This window comes from Hoplias malabaricus, chromosome 1 (genome assembly GCF_029633855.1).
Source record: "Hoplias malabaricus isolate fHopMal1 chromosome 1, fHopMal1.hap1, whole genome shotgun sequence".
In the NCBI taxonomy this organism is placed as follows: domain Eukaryota; kingdom Metazoa; phylum Chordata; class Actinopteri; order Characiformes; family Erythrinidae; genus Hoplias; species Hoplias malabaricus.
This window is the reverse complement of record NC_089800.1, coordinates 77,300,967-77,322,553: the sequence shown is the minus strand read 5'-3', so window position 1 is coordinate 77,322,553 and position 21,587 is coordinate 77,300,967. Positions and strand designations below refer to the sequence as shown.

The following is a 21,587-nucleotide window of genomic DNA, read 5'->3' as shown; positions in this document are numbered from 1 at the left end:
GACACGATCTCGTAAGCATTATGCCTCACTGAGGCCCATTCTATTGAGATGCTAAAATGAAACAGATTTTATGCCGTTTGCCTCGTCTTACCCATTTTGATTTTGTGGTTGCAGCTGGAGCATCCGCTGCTGAATGAGCAGCCCCTGCTAGCGATGGCCTGCGAAGCTCTGTAGGCATAGCTGCTGATCCTGCAGGGCTCTCCATAACAGGTTCCCACAGAGTTGCAGTACACTGGGTGAGGGATTCCTGAAGGGTGAGAAACTGGTGAAGGCAGCAGTTTGGGTCTCTGCATGCCACTGGGACACAGTTTTATGGGAGGTACTGAGGGAGGGGCATGAGGCCCAGGACTTGTGCTCACTGGGAGTGTGGAGGTCCCATGATGGGCAATGTGCACATAGTAACCAGGGTAGCATGAGTACGGGTGGGTGCCTAAGGTCAAGGCCGGGTGCGTCAGTGCATGAGGGGAAGGAAGGAACCCCTTTACAGATGGCATAGAATGTTCTTCTGATTCAGGATAGGCCTTCTGCCCGAGGAACAGAGCCAAGCGGTGGCAATACTCCACAGATCTTTCCTGGGAACAGCAGTAACAGGAATTCACATCAGCTTCGGTCTTCTCCTCTTTTACAGGCTTCAAAGAGTAGCCCAGCATGGACCTACACTGGTAACCAGGCCTAATGAAGCCATGGCCCCCTGCAGTGCCTTCCCACATCGCCTCGGATTGGAGGGCCTCTTTCTTGCAGAGATCGCAGCACTGTTGCGATACTTGCAACTTGGTGGACTGGCACGGCGGACTGTGCTGCTGTTTTTTTGTCTTTCCTTGGACTTGTTTTGTTCGCACTCCTCCACTGCTTAGCTTGCAATCTGTTTTCACTCGCCGCTTAGCTCCAGATGAGGTGCTGGTAAGTTTCAGCAGAGCTGCAGCATTCAAACCAGCTAGACGTCTCGGAGCGGGACTGTTCAGACTCAGCTGGTCCAAGTGTTCACGTTCTGTGTTTGCATTTTTGGCTTTTTTGGGGTTTTTACTTTGTCCGGCTTCTCTTGTACGTGCACGTTTTCGGCCTTCTGGTGCTTTCCTTGAACTGTCCATTTCTGCTTTTGGAAGTTCAGAATCCCCCTTTGGAGGATGCGGCAGCTTTTTTGCTAGTTTTGAAGCCTGCTGAGGGTCCTCTCTGAACAACAACAGACTGTTGACTGCCTCTGCGTTTAGAGAGGCCAACCGCCGTTTGCGCGGCTCCAGGAGAAATTCTGTATATAAGGCAGCTTTCTCAAGTTTCAGCTTGCTTTTTGGTCCAGGCGCTGGCTGGCAAGCTTTGCAGTTCTTCTTGCGACACTTGCAAGATATGGGCCTTCCTTTCTTTGCCTTCATCTTCCGTTTCCCTACCCTCTTGGACAATGCCTTCATGTTGCTTTTACAAGCCCCGCCATCATCTAGACGGGTCAGTACCACGCAGCAGTTTAAAGTGCCCACTTCGCTCATTCCCAGCCTTCTCCTCAGGGGATAAAGCTTCCGATCACTCTCGGCAGTTTGCTCTTTTATTTCCTTATCTCCTCCCCGTTTGGAGGAACGTCTCTTCTTCTTCTTTTCATGCATTGGGCACTCTGGCCAGGCTCTGCCCATGGTTTCTGCATGTGTCTGGCAGCTCACCTGCTGTCTGGATTCACTCTGATATCTGCAAGAATCCTTCTGCTGTGCATGGGTCATTACAGTCTTCCATGCAGATCCTGCAAGAAGAAAAACAATGAAATGCTCAAACTCTGCTTGCAGAACAGTGAATACCTTAGTGACTTCTTTCAAATTATAGCTACTGTTTTGGCTTTAGCTAGTGGGTTCTCCAATTGTTATGACTGACTATGCAAAGTAAAGATAGAGGTCATCACTATATTTTGAGACTACTCTGTATATTATGAGATTACCCCCACAAAAGCTGAATTTAAAGTAACCAATGCAAAGACCTTTTATTTTAATGTATTTGTTTTGCTGTGTATACATCAGTGGTAAAAAAAAGCCATCACTATAGACCTGAAAGGCTTTTTTTTTTAAATACACCATACAAGTCTACATGACAAACCTACGATCCTTGAGATGTGATTCACAGCACACTAGTAACAGGATATAAAAAGGTTTTTTCAAACTACCACTGGTTTTAATATGCAGCCCATCTCACACCTCATGTGAAGTCTAGCTGCTTAATAACAGATCTTTTATCAAGAGCCGTGTTTATTCCGGGGATGTTTTGAACCAAATGACCTTGTTACATTGTTCACTAACATTTTACAGCGCATATCTCAGTCTCACAAATAAAATTAAACAGCATCCCAGCTTCTGAAATCCATTTGATGCACTAACTTGCAGAGCAAAAGTGCAGGAGCAAGCATTGCTCATCATGAATACAGACATGAAATAGCTCTCCAGGAGAGCTGTTCAGTACAAACAAGCACCAAACAAAATGAAATACAACGCACAAACAAGACAGTCAAGCAAGAACCTGAGCTTGTGGTATGTTTGGTTTATGGCTAATGCAGTCCCACTGGTAGCGCACCAGACCCTGCCTTTGGGAGCCACTTGTCACTGATGTACAATGCCCCAATATAGAGTAGTAGTCATGAAACCTGACAACTACACAATATAACCTACATAACAATATACAAAGGATCAATACTGTATCCTATCAATGCAATAAATGCTTCAATTAAAACGTGAGCATGAACTTTGCAACATCATGTAATATCTGCTTTTCTCTAACACTTTCTGCTCATGAGTACAGACTATCAAAAAACACATGTAAACGTGTGATATGCTCCCTGTGTAGACATAAATTCCATAAGAAATCCATTAATAAATGCAGTATGTCACAAATAACAGGGCAATTTAGGGCAAAATGAAATGTCCGCATACCACATAAATAGCTGACATTTTCAAAACCATTTAGAACTGCATTAACAGCCAAATCTGCCGCCAAGACTACGTTAATAACAGTGGACAAGGGCACATGTTCCTCAGACACAAACCCAACTGCTCAGTGACGATAACATCACATAATTTGTTCTCAACAAAGTTAAAGCCGTGAAGAAGTTGACTTCGAGGTCCCTTGGGATTTATTGATTTGTTTAAGGACAAGTCAAAGAGTCCGAAACACACCCAAGACATTTTAGACTAATTTGGATCCATATGAAATTTAAATCTACCCCCTCTGACCTATTGACATACTCCTACCACCAGTCCCTCGTTCTATATAAAGGGAATTAGAGTCCTTGAGCTTTCCAGGGCAGCTTTCTACTTAGACACAGAAGCCAAGGGATGTTTAAGTCTCATTTGTCATCCTTTAGATTAGATGCATGTCCTTTGTGTTTAATTAGTGCACTAACTGTGCTCTCATCGCTATCTCTGATTGATTCTTTCAAATGAAAAAAGCCTAAACAAAAACATGAATACAAAAAAAAAAAAAAATCAGCTGTAATGCTGTTCTTTTTCCTCTGTCAGCAGCAAAAAAAACACCAGAGACATTCAATATGGATTTCAATTGGCAGTTAAGAATTACTCTGAAAGACAACACTACAGTAGGGAGGCTAAACATGACCAGGAAATGGCTTCCAAAGAAATGATTATTGTGGCATTTCCCTATCAGGACAGCCATTATTTTTCCACTTGTCCTGTTGCATACTGCTATTTTTATTCACTCAGCCATGATGATGAATAATGAGGAGTAAGAAATCTATGGTTAGGGAAATAAATAAAGAAATAAATGCCTGTACTTCATGGGGTTATTAGACAAGCGATTATATCTATACATGACATTAACGGATCAAGACAAATCTCACAGCTGACTGAAGACTATGATAGTGGCAGAGATAACATTTACTGTAAAACGATAGCAGTCAGTGGCTTACAAGAAAGCCACAAACAAAACCACTTTACTGAAGTCTTGCAGTTCTGCATTGACAATGTTTTCTTAATGGAATGTAGCCCTTAAATTAAAGTGAAATAAAAATAATTTAAATAATTGTGATTTAATACCTGCTTATATTTTGTAACGTTCTGCATTATCTTCAGTGGTGACAAAACAGGGCTTACATTTTATAATTTAATCAGCGCTGCAGTGTATATTACAACATTAATACATACAGGAATTTTCAGTAGATGTCTTACACAGCTTTGTTTGGACAGAAATAATCTGTCTATAATAATTAGTATATAACATAATATAATAAAATAATATAACAAAGCCAAAATACTACTTTTTTACCCTGAACACCATGTCCTTTCCCAAACTGTGAAGCTGTAATACATGTTCCAACACATCAAACACAAACGCAGGTGAACACCGTGGTTGCCCTTGTGATTATAATATTAGAGAGTTTAACACACTGGCCGAACCACCATGACACCACTGTAGTCATATAATACTCTAGGCTAAAATCAGCTGACTGGTGGTTCACGGTGCACTCAGAGCCTGCATCTCCCTCACTATCAACACACTCCGTAAACGTGTCTCCAGAGACCCTTAAATGGGAGTGAATGCTGTTAGGGTTAAAGGTTAGAGTGACTTTTTGTAGATCAGTCATGAAAAATGTGAACTGTGTGAGTTTGTCCTCTTGTATCAAGCATATGCAAAAATTCAGTGTGACACTGACAATGCTGAAATGATACATTGTGTCGCTTATATTCAAAATTAACTGACTTTGGTAACAAACGTAGAGATAAAATAATATTTTTGGGAGGTGTTCAGCAGCAACCTGCAAGTACTTCTGCACTATTAGCTTAATATATTTTAAAAATACATTTAAAAACACTCATATCTAAACTACTAGAAAACTACTTGTAAAACTTAATTCATAATTACATTCCAAATTTCATGTTTCAAAGGCAGAATTGATGGGTATAACATGCTTCAGATTTCTGGTTCTGTCTCCACCATTTGGCAAGTTTCTTTATAAAAGAGAATCTGACCATCAAACCACTCTGGATCACCAGGCACTTTCTTAATTCCTTTATACAGAAATTTGAGAAAAGAAAATAAGTGGAACTGCCTTTTAAGCCAAGTTCAGCTGAAACAGACCACTGCTATAATGCTGCGCAGACACAGAAATGGATGTTCAAATCCAATTAAACTGTACTGGCTCCTCCAGCCGCCCTGGTCTTATTCTGGATTACAAAAGACAATTGAAATTATTCCGTCCAAATCCCTTGGTTTTTCAGATTCTTGATTCGCTTCGAATTAGCCGTGGCAAAATGTGCCATTCATTTCAGAGGTTGGCCAATTGGGGTGGATTCTTTTCGGAGAATTCACCACCCTTTTGTTAAATGCTGTTATTAAGAACTACAGCCAGAATAGAGCTCAGTGGCCAGTGGGAATTGCGTTTCTTATTTATTTATTTTTCTTTGAAGGGGGGGGCGACAACAACAAGGATAGAAGGTAATATTAGACCCTCAATAACAGTGGACGTCTGAATGCATACGTGGTTGAGTTTTTATGTCTGGGAATAGCCCATAGCTCCGGAGACAAAGTAGCCTAGTTGCTGTGAATTGGAATTAACTTTGAACCAAGTAAATCTGCTGAGGAGTCGCGTCGGCTCGTTGTTTTCCGGTCTCTGCTGGTCTGAGGAACAAAAATACCTGAGCTGAAGAACTGAAAGCCTGAGGAGAGACGGAGACGAAAACCGCGTGGTTTTTATCGCTTTGATAAAACCGTGGTGGGATGTGGGAAGCCCACGTTTTCGAGACCCGAGCAGATGAAGATGAAGATGAAGAGGAAGAGGAGCTGGGTTTGGGCGCAGGGCGTAGCACCGGGCTCCAAAAGAGCTTCTTAAAATAAATCTTGTACCTCACGCTCTTTGGGCTCCAACACAGACACAACATCTCCCCGAAACCACCCAAATAAACCCCACCACCAAGCAGCAGCAGCACCAGGGGCTCAAACGAGAGCAAATCCCATCCACCACCACCACCTCCTCCTCCATCCGACCACGAGTGTCGACCACTCAGCTCTCAATCGACACGACGCGAAAACGAGCCGCTTCAGAGCCATTAACCGACTTCACAAACCCAAACAAAAGCCCCGGTTTTGGGAATGAGGACGGTGTTGGTGTTAATGTCTCAGAGACGGTTTTTATGTTCTCTAAGCTCCGTCCTCCTCCTCCTCCCCCACCGCTGAGAGCGAGCAAGAGAGAAGCCAACGAGCATAAAAACCGAATTAAACCCCGATATCAAGGCTCGGTTTACCTCAGTGTCCACTCCTCCGGTGAAGCCGCATCCCGCTCCGAAGTTCCGCTCGTCGACGGCTGCCAGGAACCGGAGCGACACCGAAGCTTCGGCGAGAAAGAACCCGAGAGCAGCAGCAGCAGCGCGCAGACACAGCGAAGCGGTGACCTACTTCCACAACTAACAGCTCCGAGAAACGCTCAGAAACCTGCCCTACCGCCGACCAACGGAGACCCCCGCCACAGCTTCGGCTCCGGTAAACACCGCCGGATAAAACACCACAACAACCAGAGGAAAACCGAACCGAGCTCGGCAGTTGTTAACAGTTTTCACGTAACGTACGTTACGTAATGGACCGCCACTTCAGCCTCTCCCAAATCTCCGGAGACACCGAGCACCAGATCGATGAGGGGGGTGAAAAAAGAGAAAGAAAAGTTTCTGGACGTCCACTAACAGTCCAGTTCATTCAGAAAGAAAGAAACAACGCCAATAAAAACAGAAAGAAGCTGTCACCCAACAACATCCGAATTAACCCGAGTTCTCCCCTCCCTTTCCAAGGTCTTACTTCAGATTAGAGCTGGTTGATATGACTATTTTATCAGCATTGCGATACAGTTTGTAATCATGATAAACAAACATGCTCTTCTGAACATCCCCTGGACATAGCAGTAAGAACAGACAGACTGCAAAAACACTAGAGTGAATAAAGTCTAGATGGATTCAGTGCAATAATTGTGGAAAATTAAATAAAATTATATATATATATATTTATATTTATTATTTTTTGATAACATTATTACATGCAAAACTCCCCATGACACGCCCTTGTTAATGACTCACTCACTCACTCACTCACTGACATTTAACAAAATGTTCCACCAGAGGTGACTTTAATACAGTACTAGAGCACTGTGACAAAATCTGATACGTGTAAAACATAGTGAAAATATCACACCATAGCCCACCACTATGTCTGATGCAGTTTTCTGGAATAAACATAGGCTTATTTTGTGTGGACTATATGACAAAATATATAACAGTATTTACAATTCAATATAAATATATTCATATTTAAGGTCATTTATAAATATTATCCTAACACAATATATATTAATCACAATAATTTTGGGGAGGCACGGTGGCGCAGCAGGTAGTGTTGCAGTCACACAGCTCCAAGGACCTGGAGGTTGTGGGTTTGGGTCCCGCTCCGGGTGACCGTCTGAGAGGAGTTGGTGTGTTCTCCCTGTGTCCGCGTGGGTTTCCTCCGAGTGCTCCGGTTTCCTCCCGCAGTCCAAAAACACACATTGGTAGGTGGATTGGCGACTCAAATGTGTGTGTGTGTGTTGCCCTGACATCCTTAATTTTATGTCCAATTAAAGGTATATGCTTCATATTTATAATGCTAATAACTTTCACCTTAATAATCCAACATGTAGCTTTCCTAGCTGAGAAATCTATCCCTTTTCAACTGTGGTTGAATGCCATAATGTCATTTACGCTCTGACCAGTAGAGGGAGCAGTGCACTGAAATTAACAGCCATTGGTTCATGAGCTGCTAAATACTTTTTTCAGTTTCCTGGACACTACCACGATTTCTGCATGAACCGGGGGAGCTGTACATAACTTATATTTATAAAAGGTTAAAAGTTTCAGTTTCAAATAATATATAAATGATATGTAAAGAAGCTGAATTGTTCTCAAACTTTGTCATGAACCAGATTCCTGAATCAGAAACAGAGTAGTTTGTAATTCTGCACTCATGTCTAAGCCACTTTGACGAATAAGGAACAATGCCTTAAGAGCCACTGCTACATTTAAAAGCTGTTAAACCTCACAAAGATTATTATTTAGCATTACGCAAACTGCATTTTACAAAGTCTAACTTAAAACTACTAAAATATGCAGTTCTTAAGTGTTTTTTAAAGTATAGACTGTATACACTATTAGCTCAGAAAAAATGTATTGTTTATAGTGGTGATTAAATTGTGATATTGCCCACCTCTAGGTCAACTTCACTGGCTTCAAGGTATTTTCATGTATTATATAAGAACCCTGTGCTTGTAGACTGTCTGAAATCTAGTCTGCTCTTCCCTATACATGTCTGTAAGGTGAGTGAAACAGAAGCCTGAATGTATGAGGTGATGGCACTGATTTCAGGAGTGACAGTGAGATTTATGTACGTCATGAACTACTGATGACAGTTACGTATGGTTTTAATGATGCAAACAAATTTCCATGATTTATTTTGTCAGTGATTTACTGAAATACTACTTACAAAAAGCATTAGACCCAGGCTACAACCACAGGGCCATTAGGTACACATATTTGTATGCAGACCACTCCATTGCAATGTTCCAAAGACATTCATAAGATGGGAAATATATAAAAGGATGTTAGAGGAGAACACACCGTGTTATGTTTTCTAGATGCTACAGATTATACTGTCTTGTACACACTGTTCTGGTCAATGATAGCTCACATTCACACTAATTCATGTGCACATGCTTATGGGTTAAAAAAAAAAGAAACACGTGGGAGCAATCTGTAATATAATTATTACTACATTTATTCTAGAAATGAAACACTTTCTTCTATTACATGGCAATTGGACACATGGATGGATGGATAGATTAAGCACAATTACACACACGTCTAGATTTTAACCATCTACTATGTGCACTGACTGATTTACTCCAGTGATATAAAATATCAAATAATATCCTTGTCATTTACTACCAAATTATGTAATAGGAAATTTCATCAGTGGTTGCGTGTCTTATTCCAGTATCTACACTGCTGACTGGCTGATAAGCATGCAGCCAACCGACATCAGCAGAATGTCAAACAAACACAAAGACAAACAGCAGCAGTTTTAGTCCTACACTCCTTCAAAAGTTACACAGTGCAGCTTTTACAGTGCCGCGTCCTGAGTAGCAACAGCAGGCGCTCTGTTCTCCCGATTACAGGCCAGTGGAGCACAATGATTTCGTAGCTGTCATTTTAAAGGCTAAGCACCAGCTATATGAAAGTGTCAAACAAATAAATACAGTGGAAGTTGAGTTCCTAACTTGTGTTTATTGATAGTCAGAAAACATGTTATTTCTTACTAATTCAAGGAATAAGGTTTAAAAGATCGTTGGAAAAACTCTAGAAGTTGCACTTAATTTAATGCAAAATGACGAAAAGGTGTGTTGTTTTTGGCTGCAATAATTCAATGTGCAGTGGGACATCTGTGAACAAATGGCCCAAAGATCCCAAAATATCCAGAAAATGGACTAAATTTGTCCACTTTAAACGGGCACTTTGGAAAGAACCATCCGCTCACTCCGTTATCTGTAGCTCATTTAACTGGCGCTTTTCCAACAATATGGGCATGTAAGGACACCAACGAAAGGTGTTCAAGAGCCTCTGTAACATGGAGGTAAACAGGGTAAGGACACTCACTTCGCCTGTTTTAGTTGGTGTTAGTTAACGTTAGCTTGACTTGCTAAACTCGGTGGCTCAGATTATACTCGGCTACGTAGCTGCATTACGGAGGTTTATAGTGTCGGATGAATTCGAGTTCGACTTCGATCACATTTACAAGAATAACGGTACCTCTGAATTTGAGTTTAGCTTATTGCTAGGCTATTGTCATGAATAATGTTGGTTATTTAGCTAGATACTGTCATAACAGTCAGTCATAACGGTGTTTTACCGCGGCGTTGTTCAGCTGTTGTCCACCAGTGACGTCACTGTTGCGGTCAAGAATTTCCGTAGCGAGCTCGGGTTTTTCCGTCAATTTAATAAAATTGTCAGTTTTAAAGCAAATTAAGCTGCTATTTTCATTTTAATTCATACTTATATATGTCAGTAACTAAAATAATGTGAAATATTCATGGAGGTCCGTTAAGTGGTGCTTAGCCTTTAAGGTAAAAATATTATGAAGTGTTCCTTTAAGTGGAGTGCTTCTATTAAATGCAGCACACTTTAAAGCTTTCCAAGAAAGTTTCCCTAAATCATCTTTCAAAACTGTAATAAATTATATGTTCAGTACCAAAACAAAGCAAACTAACCCACATCTCACGAGCATCTGTGATGCAGCACAAGTGCTTAAAGCAGCTTCAAACCAACAAGATGGAAACAAGGGCTGCCGATTCTAGACACTGCCAAACCATCCCACTTTTCCGACTGAGTCTGTTCTCATTAAGAGCGAAGGTAGTATGGAACTGAAGCGGTTTTCAAAAGTGGCTCGCAAAGCTGAACAAAAGCCAGAGGAACCGTTAACACAGGAACATGCCGGGTGTGGCCCGAGACGCTCATGGTCTCCACAAAACTGACCTTCGCAACGGAGTGGGTGGCATTAGTCATCTGACTTACCATAACATACTGCACTCATATCAAGCACCTATCAAAGCCCATTAGCGCTGGGAAGGGAAAGGCTTTTTAGCTGCATGCCAGTTTTAGCTTCTTGCATCCATCTGACGGCAGCCAAATAACTGTAAACCTGAATGTGTAAGTGAACAAAAGAAAAATTTTTTGAACGAGCTGATAATTTCAGTGTGTTTGAATAGTGTACTGATCCTGACATGCAAACCACATGCAGTGCTGCATAGAAGAGACAGTTAGCAAAGTTCAAACATTAAGCATCATTTTTCATCTTCCAGGACATAAGAACAAGATCCACTTTCAAAATGCAGGAGAAAGTCAAAAGAAAATACTTATATGGTGGCGTTGGTGAATGTTGCGCTGTTTGGAGTGGATCAGGCACAGCAGTGCTGCTGGAGTTTTTAAATACCGTGCCCATTCACAGACCACTGTCTTAGACACACCAACTTTGTTAGTCCACCTTGTAGATGATAGCGGCTCATCAGTAATTCTTCATCAGTGGTCACAGGTTGCATGTGGCTTGACACTGTTGGCTTGACACTGAGGGGTTTAAAATCCCGTGTCTGATCCATATAAGGCTGGGCAACTAATCAAAATGGACATTCAAAATTTCTAATCAACATAATCTTGCCTATGCCCATTTTATTATTATACTATGTCTGTCATTGTGTGTTCATGCACTGTCCCCTTAAAACGACACTAAACCACATGTAGTCACATGATTCTGCACCATCCAATCTGCCACATGGAAGCAACATGGAGGAGAACCTAAACAGAGAGGCCAACCGAGCAACTCGAGTAACTCGTACCAAAGAAAAGTACAGTTTCTGATATTTGGATATTTTGACTTTAGTGAAGATTACACTGAACATAAAGAAGTCAAAATATAAACATGGACCAAAAAAAAATAAATAAATAAATAAGTGACCAAAGTTGAAGCACTTGAAGCACAATCACACAGCAAATATGAACAGTGGGAAAAAAATAGGCAAGCCAAATAAACTCCCAGCATATTTACTGTTCAAGCCTTATCAGTGAAATATGACGGCAAAATAAACAAATGAATAAATAAATTTCAATTAATTAATCGTGATACTGATTTGCAGTCTTATTGCCCAGCCAGCACAATGTCAATATTTTCTAAACAGTTATCGGCCAATACCAACATGATCCCAGTGATATCGAGCATCCTTAGCATAAGCAGATGATGACGTTAGGATGCTATAATAATGCATGAGAGTGAAAGAGGATATTATATTTGAATAAAAATCCCAGTTAACTCCGTAAAGGGGACAGACAGATGTCACTGTCCCACAGCCTTACTCAACATGTCAACCTAATATAATGCATCCTCTGACGATCTGTTTATGCAATTATGTTTCATTAGCTCTGTCAGCATGTGAGGCAGTCAGTGAAACATTCTGTCCATCTGCATGCTGACATTTGAAGAGTGAAGCATTCACACACGTAGCTCAGAAGGTGCTAAGGTTAACACAGTGAGTCATCACCCACAGCCCTGCTGCCCTGGCCCCGACTGACAGGGCAAAGATTCAAATAAACCCCAGCATCTGGCTCCACATGAGCCTCATTAGGAGCAATTAAACAAGTGGAGTGACCATGTCCTTATCAGTCCAAAGGGGGTGAAACCTATATAAATTCCATATTTTAAATAAGTAACACATGTAATGAGTTATTAATATGACAATACGCCTAGGTTGTATCTCTCAGCGCTCGTTTAAAACAGTACCAATCCTGTTCCAGTACCTTCTGAATACAAGCTACAGCTATTACTCAGATTTTGGTGAATGACCTTCAATTATCCATAGTTTTCTCAGCATGTGTGATGTGGAAAAAAAAGAAATATGGAAAATTAAATCCTGGATCAGATATTAAAAACATGTCTCGTTTCAGTGATCAAGTAATCTTCCCCCTCCTCTCCCACTTTAAGCCCAATTTATACTGAACCTACGTCATGGGCAACGCGGCAATGCAAACTACAACGTAGCCTGACATGCACCTCTCCTGAATTGTAACTACGTGCCGCATCGACCCAGACCGCAACGACTGTGATTAGTCAGTAATCAGACGGCTATTGTTTAAGTTGAACCATACGGTACAGGAACATTAACTCCTCTTCTCCACACACAGAGACGGCAGACAGCAGCAAATTCATGGCGAGAAATTTCCTCAGACATGGTGTGGACATCAGGGATTAATAAAAATGTTGAACAAAGGAAAAATACGGACGTCTCAAAAAGAAAAAAAGCAATGAGAAGCTGGAGTACGCGTGGGGAAAAAAAAAGGTGCCAGCTTTGTATTTGAATCTTTCCTGGCACCTCATGTAAACTATTCTCTGTCCCAAACAATAACCTACTCCCTAAAGAGTGCACTCTAAAGATTTATAAAAGTAATTGTACTACACCATTACATTGTGTACTACATAGTGTAGAGGAATATGTTTGAGACTCAGCTCTAGTGGTGTGGTGGTGCACGCCTTAGGTGAGCAGATGTCTGCAAAATTTTAACCACACTTGCTTGTGCACATTATGCTCTAACCAAGACTGTGGTCTTGATATGGGAAAAGAAATAAAGGCTAAATTAGTCTCAGTATGTTTGGTGTTGTGAAACATGAGCACTGTTACACCTCTGAAGTGCAATGCCCTGCTCATTATTACCGAAAATGTGGCAAAAGGAGAAATCCTGGCTCCACATCCTTGCTCTCTAGTCTCTCTATTATAGGACAAGAGAAAACAAACAGTAGCATCGTAGCAGAGTAAAAAAAAAATGGTAGGTGATCTTGGATTCACAGCTGCATTTCAGTGTTTTAACTGCCACAAGTAATGGCCTTTATTACACACAAAGTGTAATCACTCCATTTAGGTGCCATATGCACATGACAAAGCTAACACAATACAATCAAAAGAGCGCAGATGATAATAAGCTCATTTTTATACAATTCAAGGTAATTGGGAAAGACTTTTCACACAAAATGGCTTATTTGGACACCGCTGTGCACTGCACACTACAATGAAGGAAAGGCTGTAAAGATAGCGTTAATGAGCTAATATAAAAACACCAGTTTACACTTAGCCAGTGTTTACTTCTTGGGCGACCTGGAAAGCTACCTGACCAGGGAGATATTAAATGTAAATACAGCTAATAAGCACTGAACTGAAGACACGTAGCTCAGCACAGTCACTGGAGACAGAGTGTGGATACTGCTTCATTGTTCACTATACAGTACCAGTCAAAAGTTTGGGCACTCACTGGTAGAACAGAGCAATTCACCGTATAGAACTGTGTACCAGCCCCTACCTCTGCACAAAGGGGATTGCCCCAGGAGTCTCGTCAACACTGTTCACTCACAAAACAGTGAAAACTCAGAAACAGCTCAGATGTACTGCTTATATTCAAGGCATAATTATTTTCCTGGAAATGTATTGGCTACTGTTCACACAGGGCCTTCTAGGAATGTCGTTGGGAAGTGTATATTCTCTCGTGGAGGTTATTTGTCTTGTCAAACTTGCCAGTTAATTGACTCTGGCTTGAGTTTACCCCTTAATCTAAACCCATTTCAGTTTAAATACCCACACTGATGTGCACATGTAAACTTCAGACACAACTGTAACTCAGTCTCAGCCACAAAAAATGCCTGTATTTTTAAGCCTTTGTAAGTGTAGTTATAACTCTTTGTGATTTGGTAATAAAGCATACGTATAAACTCCAATAATGCCTCATAAAGCTCTTATAATTAGAAAACGTATAAATTAGTAACTTATAAACACAGTTATACAAGTGTCACTAGTTGTAATAATGTCTTTTAAACTGATAATGACCTGCACATAATTACAAAGCACCTATAATACATTTAAATTATTTTAAACATATTATAAATGTTTAAAATGTCATCGAGTGCTTCAAGTTATTCCTCATTTCCTTTTATAATGAATAATAATGGAAACTCTAAATCACTGTACCTGAAACACTCAATGATGGCTTTTTAAACATTTATCTATTTATAATTGTCAATAGGTGTTTTATAACACAGCACAGGTCATTATCCATGAATTATGCAAGACTTTATAATGAATAGTGACATTAGTGTATTTGTTAAAACATTATATATATCACTATAAGACACTTATGAGTTTATATTTATGCTTACAAAGAATTATTACCAATTTACAAACAGTTATTTTGCACATTTATAAAAACTCAGGCTATAAACTAAGGGCTTCAATTTTATCAGTCACAACACACAAGAAATGTACTAATAGCAAAATAGAAGCAGAAAGGAATCTGTAGCCATCTGTATGAAAAACAAAACAAAACAAAAAAAGCAAAGACCAGCATAATACCAAAAGACTGTTCTTTGTACGTGGTTGATATAGTTTTTATTCACTGTTTGAATTACCACAGAAACTCGTTTGTAACTCAGTTTGTTTAGTTTCGTAGCACTTTAAATAATGCAGTTAGACATCTTCCATATTTGCAGACAATATTACCCACCTTCACTGTCAGAAAATGTGTGACTGCGGTGGTACCCTCAAGGGTACATATCCTTTAATTAGGGAAAATAATTGTACCTTATTCTATTATAATTGTAGATTTGAAAATTGTGTTGATTTCATGCGCCCTGTTTCATCTCCAGGACTTTTATTATGTTTTTATATATGACACAGTTCTATGATGAAAGATTACAAACATGTAACTCTCCTTCTGGAGAAGAGAATGTAATGTACCTTTAAGGAACCAGACTAGACGTTTAAACACTGTTGTACCTTTGAAAGTACATTTACACAGTTTGTACCTCTAGTGACCAATAATGTACCTCTACCGTACCTTTTTTCTGAGAGTGTATGAAGCAGGTATATAGCAACACCCTCATTTCAAAAAAGTTTTGAATGCTTTTGAATGTTTGGAGTTCTCTCCATTGTCTAAAAATCTCCAGATGCCTCTGCCATGAGCAGAGAGAGAGAGAGAGAGAGAGAGAGAGAGACAGACCTACCATACCGGTAGACATTTACAGCCACTGGGGCTTTGTGAACTTATTAGACTGACATCCAGCACAAAAACACCCTTGAGAGCTAGCAAAGAAGTGAGGAAACATCTTCGTAATTTTATAAAAAGTGTTTTTTATTTCAATTGTGTTGTTGTTATTAATACTATTACTTTTATTATCGTTATTATTACACACACAGTTATCTCAGAATATAATGACCACCTCATTGTATCTACACTCACTGTCCATTCTCTCAGCTCCACTGACCACACAGGAACACTCTGCAGTTCTACATTTCTACATGTTCTACATGTCCTTCAATAGTCAGGACCCTTACAGGACCCCCACACAGCTGGTATGATCTGGGTGGTGGAACATTCTCAGTGCTGCTGTGACACTGACTAATGTGTGTAATGTAGAAATGGGTGGATCAGACACAGCACTGCTGCTGGAGAGTAGGAACAAGGTGGTTGTGATAATATTCTGATATGACTAAGTATATACCAGTGGTATAAATGCCTGATGTTCACCATCTCAACTCTGTGGATAAAATCATGCCCACACAGAGTACATGCACACATTAAAGAAGCATGTGAAGTAAAGACGAGTCAAGGCTTCGATGTTTGATGTTAACTCTCTCCATGAAACTTTTACTCAACATATTACAAGATTTTAATGCAAATATTATCGAAACTTCTCTGAAATATGATAATAATCAGTCTGTCATACCAGTCTACACATCTACTTTTTCTTTCCTTCCAAAATAACAAGGAAATACTAGCATTTTAACTTGTGATTAATCATAGAATGTCACTGTGTTTAACTAAAAAAAAATAAAAAATGCAATCGATTGACTGCACTAACAGTAGCTACATACACACACAGTGTGTTCCACAGTGATTTCTGTCTCTTTCTGATGTAGAGACTGGTAAACAGTATGTTTAGTGAGGAATGATGATGGGTTGGTGGTATCAAACAACACTTTCATCTGCTAAAGCTCTGAGAGGCCTTCATATCACTTCACATCGGTATATTTCTTTTTGTAGAACCACTCTCACAATCCTTCTGGGACAATGTAAAAACCTCTAAGAGGGTTGAGACCCCAGGTTATATCATCACACTGTGTATTTAAAGGTGGAAACATTAGGATCTTTTTTTTTCACCACTAGTAACTGTGTGTAAACATGAAGACAGCACAAGAACAATAAAGAAGACTGAGAATCTTCACAGCACAGAAAACAAACATTTTAATGTGGAAAATATTCATCTCAGTGAGTTATTTTCTAAGCATAAGGTTTTTATTTACTAGCTTTAAACTAAAAGAAATTGTATAATTTATTACTAGCAGGTTTACTGTTCTTTGAATAGGTTCAGATCCTGTGGATAGTGTTGTTTTCTGGATAATGGAAAATATCTTTTAAATATCCTCTTATTTAAATTACAGCTTTTATGGTTTAATTTCCAAATTGAAATTGATCACATCTTCTCTGTGGAGATCACACATTTGCTGTCCAATCAAAAACATGCATCTACATATTTGTCAATTTGTAGATTACTACATTGTTTGAACACAGCAGCTGTGCTTCCCACTGTGTAAACAATTATTAATGAGTGGACCAATAGAAATGCTCCAAAATTACTTGGAAGAAAATCTTTTTACACTGATCTCCACCGAGGTTTGTTTCCCTATTTTTCATTTGACAGCGACGACATTGCAATCTACTGCTTATTTATGATATTTTAAATATTGTGAAAAAAAACATGACACTGGTACATTGGCTCATGCAGATGTAAATGACCCCAAGATCAGGGTCAAGCCCCCAAGGCTTAATGACGCACACAGTAAAGGAGTAACATAGGCACACAGCCCCTTACGGAGCAAGGTTGAACACGCTGTGTGTTTGAACACCTTTCTATCAGAGCCAGCATTAAATTTGTCAGCAGTTTGTGCTACAGTAGGTCCTCTGTGGATGGGACCAGACGGACAAGCCTTCGCTCTCTCGCACATCAGTGAGCCTTGGGCAACTTTGACCCTTTCATCGGTTCACAGATTGTCTTTCTTTGAACACCACTTTTGGTACCACTGCAGCCCGGGAACACCCCACAGGACCTGTGTTTTTTTAAGAGGAACTGACCAAAATATTATAACTGTCACGTTTTGGGTATGGTCAAAATGACTTAGATACATGCACACACATACACACATGAAATATTTCCAATCCAATTAAATGTGTGTGTGTGGGGGGGGGCATAACCTTAAGGTTAGAGAGCTGGGCTTGGTGCTGGAAGGTCGCCAGTTGAATCCCCAGGAGTGGCACGAAAAAGGGAAGAAGAGGGATGAATATGCACAGCTGAAGTGCCCTTGAACAAGGCACCTAACCCCCAACTGCAGCCCTCTGCTCTGGTTGTGTGTGTGTTCACTGCCCAGAGTGTGGATCTTACACGTCTGTCTTCATTTCTGCAGCAGCATTATTGTATCTTCTGGGGACCACAGAATCCAGAATGCAGCTGCTATTGTTCTTGAGTTTTTTGTGCATTGTACCTTCTGTAAAGATTTTCACCAAATATGAACCACAAACCAATCAAACTGAGAGCCCTTCAGGCATTGTTTAAAGTTAAGCTCACATTTCCAAACTAAACCATCAAAACAGACAAGTCCACTTCGAAATATTTAAATGGCTCAAGTGTGAAAATGCCTCAAGACATCAGCATGGATTCAACTTGTGATCTATCAAATGGGAAATTACCACTTCATGGTACATAAACTTCTCAATTCTACACGACTCTACTCGCTTTTTCGGTACCTGGGGCCAATTACACTAACAGATTTTTTACGGGATTAAAATGTTATTGTTTCCATGCACTCGCTGTGATACCTTTTATCGCCTCTCTTGTACCAGCTCATAAACATTTCAGCTGCAGAAAGTAGCGTAAATCCAAACCAAATCCGATTAAACAAATCATGAATTGACTGCCGATCAAATATAGAATTTAAAATCAACTGCTCATCATTAAGCGAATCCAGTGGGTTCTCCCAGTTGCGGAACATTCTCCTCTGGATACGTTCATTTATCGCCATAAACACGGCCATGTTGCGGTTAAGACAGTTTCAGAGGTACCTTATGTTGTTTTCCTTAATTTGGTTGCTAAAGTGTTTGGTGCCACGGTGTAATGAAATTTAAGGGATTCCTTAAGGGATAAAATTTAAATACTTAAGTGAACATTTTAAGGAAACCTTAAGGAAAAGTTTTGTGCAACCGATTTTATTTGAAGGAAACCTTAAAATGGACTTTAAGGAAAATCTTAACTTAAGGTGTTTTCTGCAACTGGCCCCTGGTACTAGTTCATTTTCCATCACCACAGCTTCCCCTGGAAATGTAGCAGGAGATGTCGCAAAACAGCAGGCTATGAAAACAACAGCAATGGCAGCAGTAACATTAAGAGTTGTTTAAACATTTTGTGTTCACATTTTGTTGTTTGAGACTGAATACAGCTCCATGCATCAGTTCAGTAGAGTGTTTGCCTTCCTTGTTGCACTGTCCAGCTCTCACTTATTTCATCAGCCACCAATTCAAGGTGTGTTTAAATCTCTTCAAAAGGCCACGGTGTAATTCTACAAGCTGTCACAAGTCAGATAAAAACATGCACTCTCTGCCGTAGCTGGAGATTTTGCAGATGTCTAGTTTGGGCTGGGTGTCTGCATTATGTCATGATTGACAAGTCTCTATGGCCAATCAGCACTCTGCAAGGTTTACACATCAGGGATTAGTCTTTACTCAGCTAGTTTGGAACCACAACAGGACGCGTGCTAAACAAGTTCCCAGTTCTAGGTTCCATGTACCAGATTTAACAGGAAAGCCAGATTTAACAGAAAAGCCAAAAAAAAGCAGAGTAGAGCCCAGTCAAGCAGTGTAGGTACCATGCAATGGAAAAGCGGCAAATACTTGGAACAATACTTAGTCACATCACTTGAGTTTCTCCATTTCCACATGAAAAATGCCTTTCTTTATTTTTACAAATTAACTAAGAATATGTCTCAGCTTCTAACTGTATGCTAAACCTTGATATATATATATATATTTAAAAAAATTAACCTACTGAAAATGTGCAGCAGAAAGACCGAAGGAGTACATGTGCACTTTCATTTGTTTGCAGGAGTTGGCCCAGACTCGTGGATGACAGTTTGCCACCTCTGATCTGACAGGACATGACACAGGAAGCCTTGTTAGCTGTTAAGCAGCCTGTCTTCAAAGAGACGATAGATATGAGGCAGCGTGCCTGGGAAAAATGACAAGAATGACTCTTTCAGAGTGTCTCATCAGATCCCGAGAAGATTAGAGTGAAGAAAAAAAAAGGAAGAAAAAAAAATCATAGATTTTAACAGTTTCTGACTCTCTTGTTTAGGAATAAGCAGGCTTTTAAATCTAATAAATCTTGGCCTTTCCTTGTGCTGGCTTCTCCTGACCATGGAGTAAAACAGAAGCTAGGACTGTCTTTCTTTGAGCAGGAGGTGTTTTTGGCATGTGAGGCTTGGAGGGCCATGTGCTCGGAGGTTTGCAGTACGAGCCCAGGCTGTCTCAGTGGCTTGGAAAGCATTTTGTGCGCCTCATAAACAGGATTTACTGTCCTCTCAGTGTAAACACTTGAGGAGCGATAACAGACGGGAGGTTTCCTTGCTGTCTTTTGTATCTACCTCAGCTGCACGCCTGCAAACAGCTGAGTCTGGTTTCAGTGACCGTACACCCCCACCCCCCAACATCTTTTTCTTTCACCGAACCCACTAGTAAATTTCACAGCTGTGGCTTTGGAATGGGACCAGCTTAAGCCTGATGGGTTTCAAGATTAGCCATACGAAACAAATTATCACTCTTCAAACATATGTGAGGGCTGGAAACCTCGTAGACAAAAAAAAAATGTAATGAAAAGCATTCCGCAGTGGCACTAACTTCACTGAAATATTAGTGCAACGTAATGGAACTGCTTCTGATGCAGCCAGAGGAATTCCTTGCCGAGGATTTCAGGTGGGATTAAAAAAATAAAAAACTGAGAGCTTATCCGAGTCAGTGGCCACAGGCAGCAATGTCATACTGGGAACAGATAGAGTCCAAAAATCTCAAAATCTTGACCTCCTTTTGGCAATAAACAATGCATGCAGCAAGTCCAAACGTGTGTGGAACTTCTCATGAGTGATTTCTGCTACTTGATGTTGAATGCACTGCTTACCCTGGTTATACAATCTCCACAGAAAACACTTCTAATAAAACTGGGGTGCTACGGGGCAGCTACACATGAGCCTAACGGTGCTTTTCCACCTCATGGGATCGACTCGACTCAGCTTGCTTTTAGTTTGTCGTTTTCCACTAGCACAGCTCCCCCACAAAATGGAGCCAGGGATGTCATAAGAGCCCATCTCTAACAGGAACCGTGGGGTTTGTAAACAACAACAATGCCCGGGGTAAAGTTAGGCCCTGTTTACTCGTGTATTCCCGTGTTGTTGTTTTTTGGACTGAACACAGCTGTGCACCCCAGTTCTCACAGATCAGTTTTTCTTGTTGCACATTCGAATTTTGCTGGAGATTTGAACCTCTTCAAAACACTTCGAGGTAATGTTACGAGCTGCTGTTGTGAACTGGATAAAAACAAACGTGAAAGCTGCTGCAACATTAGAGATTTTACAAGCGGAGTGTTTGTACTGCAGCTCTGCATTTCATGGTGATTGACAGGTCTCTCTGGCCAATCAGCGCTCTGCAGGATTTAAATGTCACGTGACTTGGTTGGAACCCTAACCAATCAGGAACTGAAAAAGAACCTGCTTCCAGTGATGAGGTACCAGATTTGGTCTTTGGAAAGCAAAAGAGCAAAGCTGAGTTGAGTTTAGTCGAGTCGTGTAGGTTCCATGTAGGAAAAGCACCAAAAGACTACCATATGTAATAAGTCAAGCATTGACACCCTGTCCGATGTGTGTTCCTGCCTTCATCCCAGTGATTCCGGGGAGGCTCCAGACACACCGTGACCCT

At 40.5% G+C, this 21,587-nt stretch overlaps 1 protein-coding gene across 4 annotated transcripts in view; it reads right to left on the bottom strand.

The window, feature by feature from the left end:
- bahd1 (bromo adjacent homology domain containing 1) overlaps positions 1-21,587 on the bottom strand; it is a 108,490-nt gene that overhangs the window by 67,837 nt on the left and 19,066 nt on the right. For 3 of the 4 annotated variants that reach the window (XR_010803636.1, XM_066673898.1, XM_066673876.1), the window contains exon 2: positions 92-1,723. Coding sequence is in view for 3 of the 4 variants with exons in the window: in XM_066673898.1 (XP_066529995.1) it covers positions 92-1,703 (1,612 nt within the window). In the remaining variant the exon portion in view is untranslated. Of the gene's footprint in view, positions 1-91; positions 1,724-6,221; positions 6,600-21,587 lie in introns of those variants that run through there. The other variant, XM_066673885.1, reaches the window with a different exon arrangement.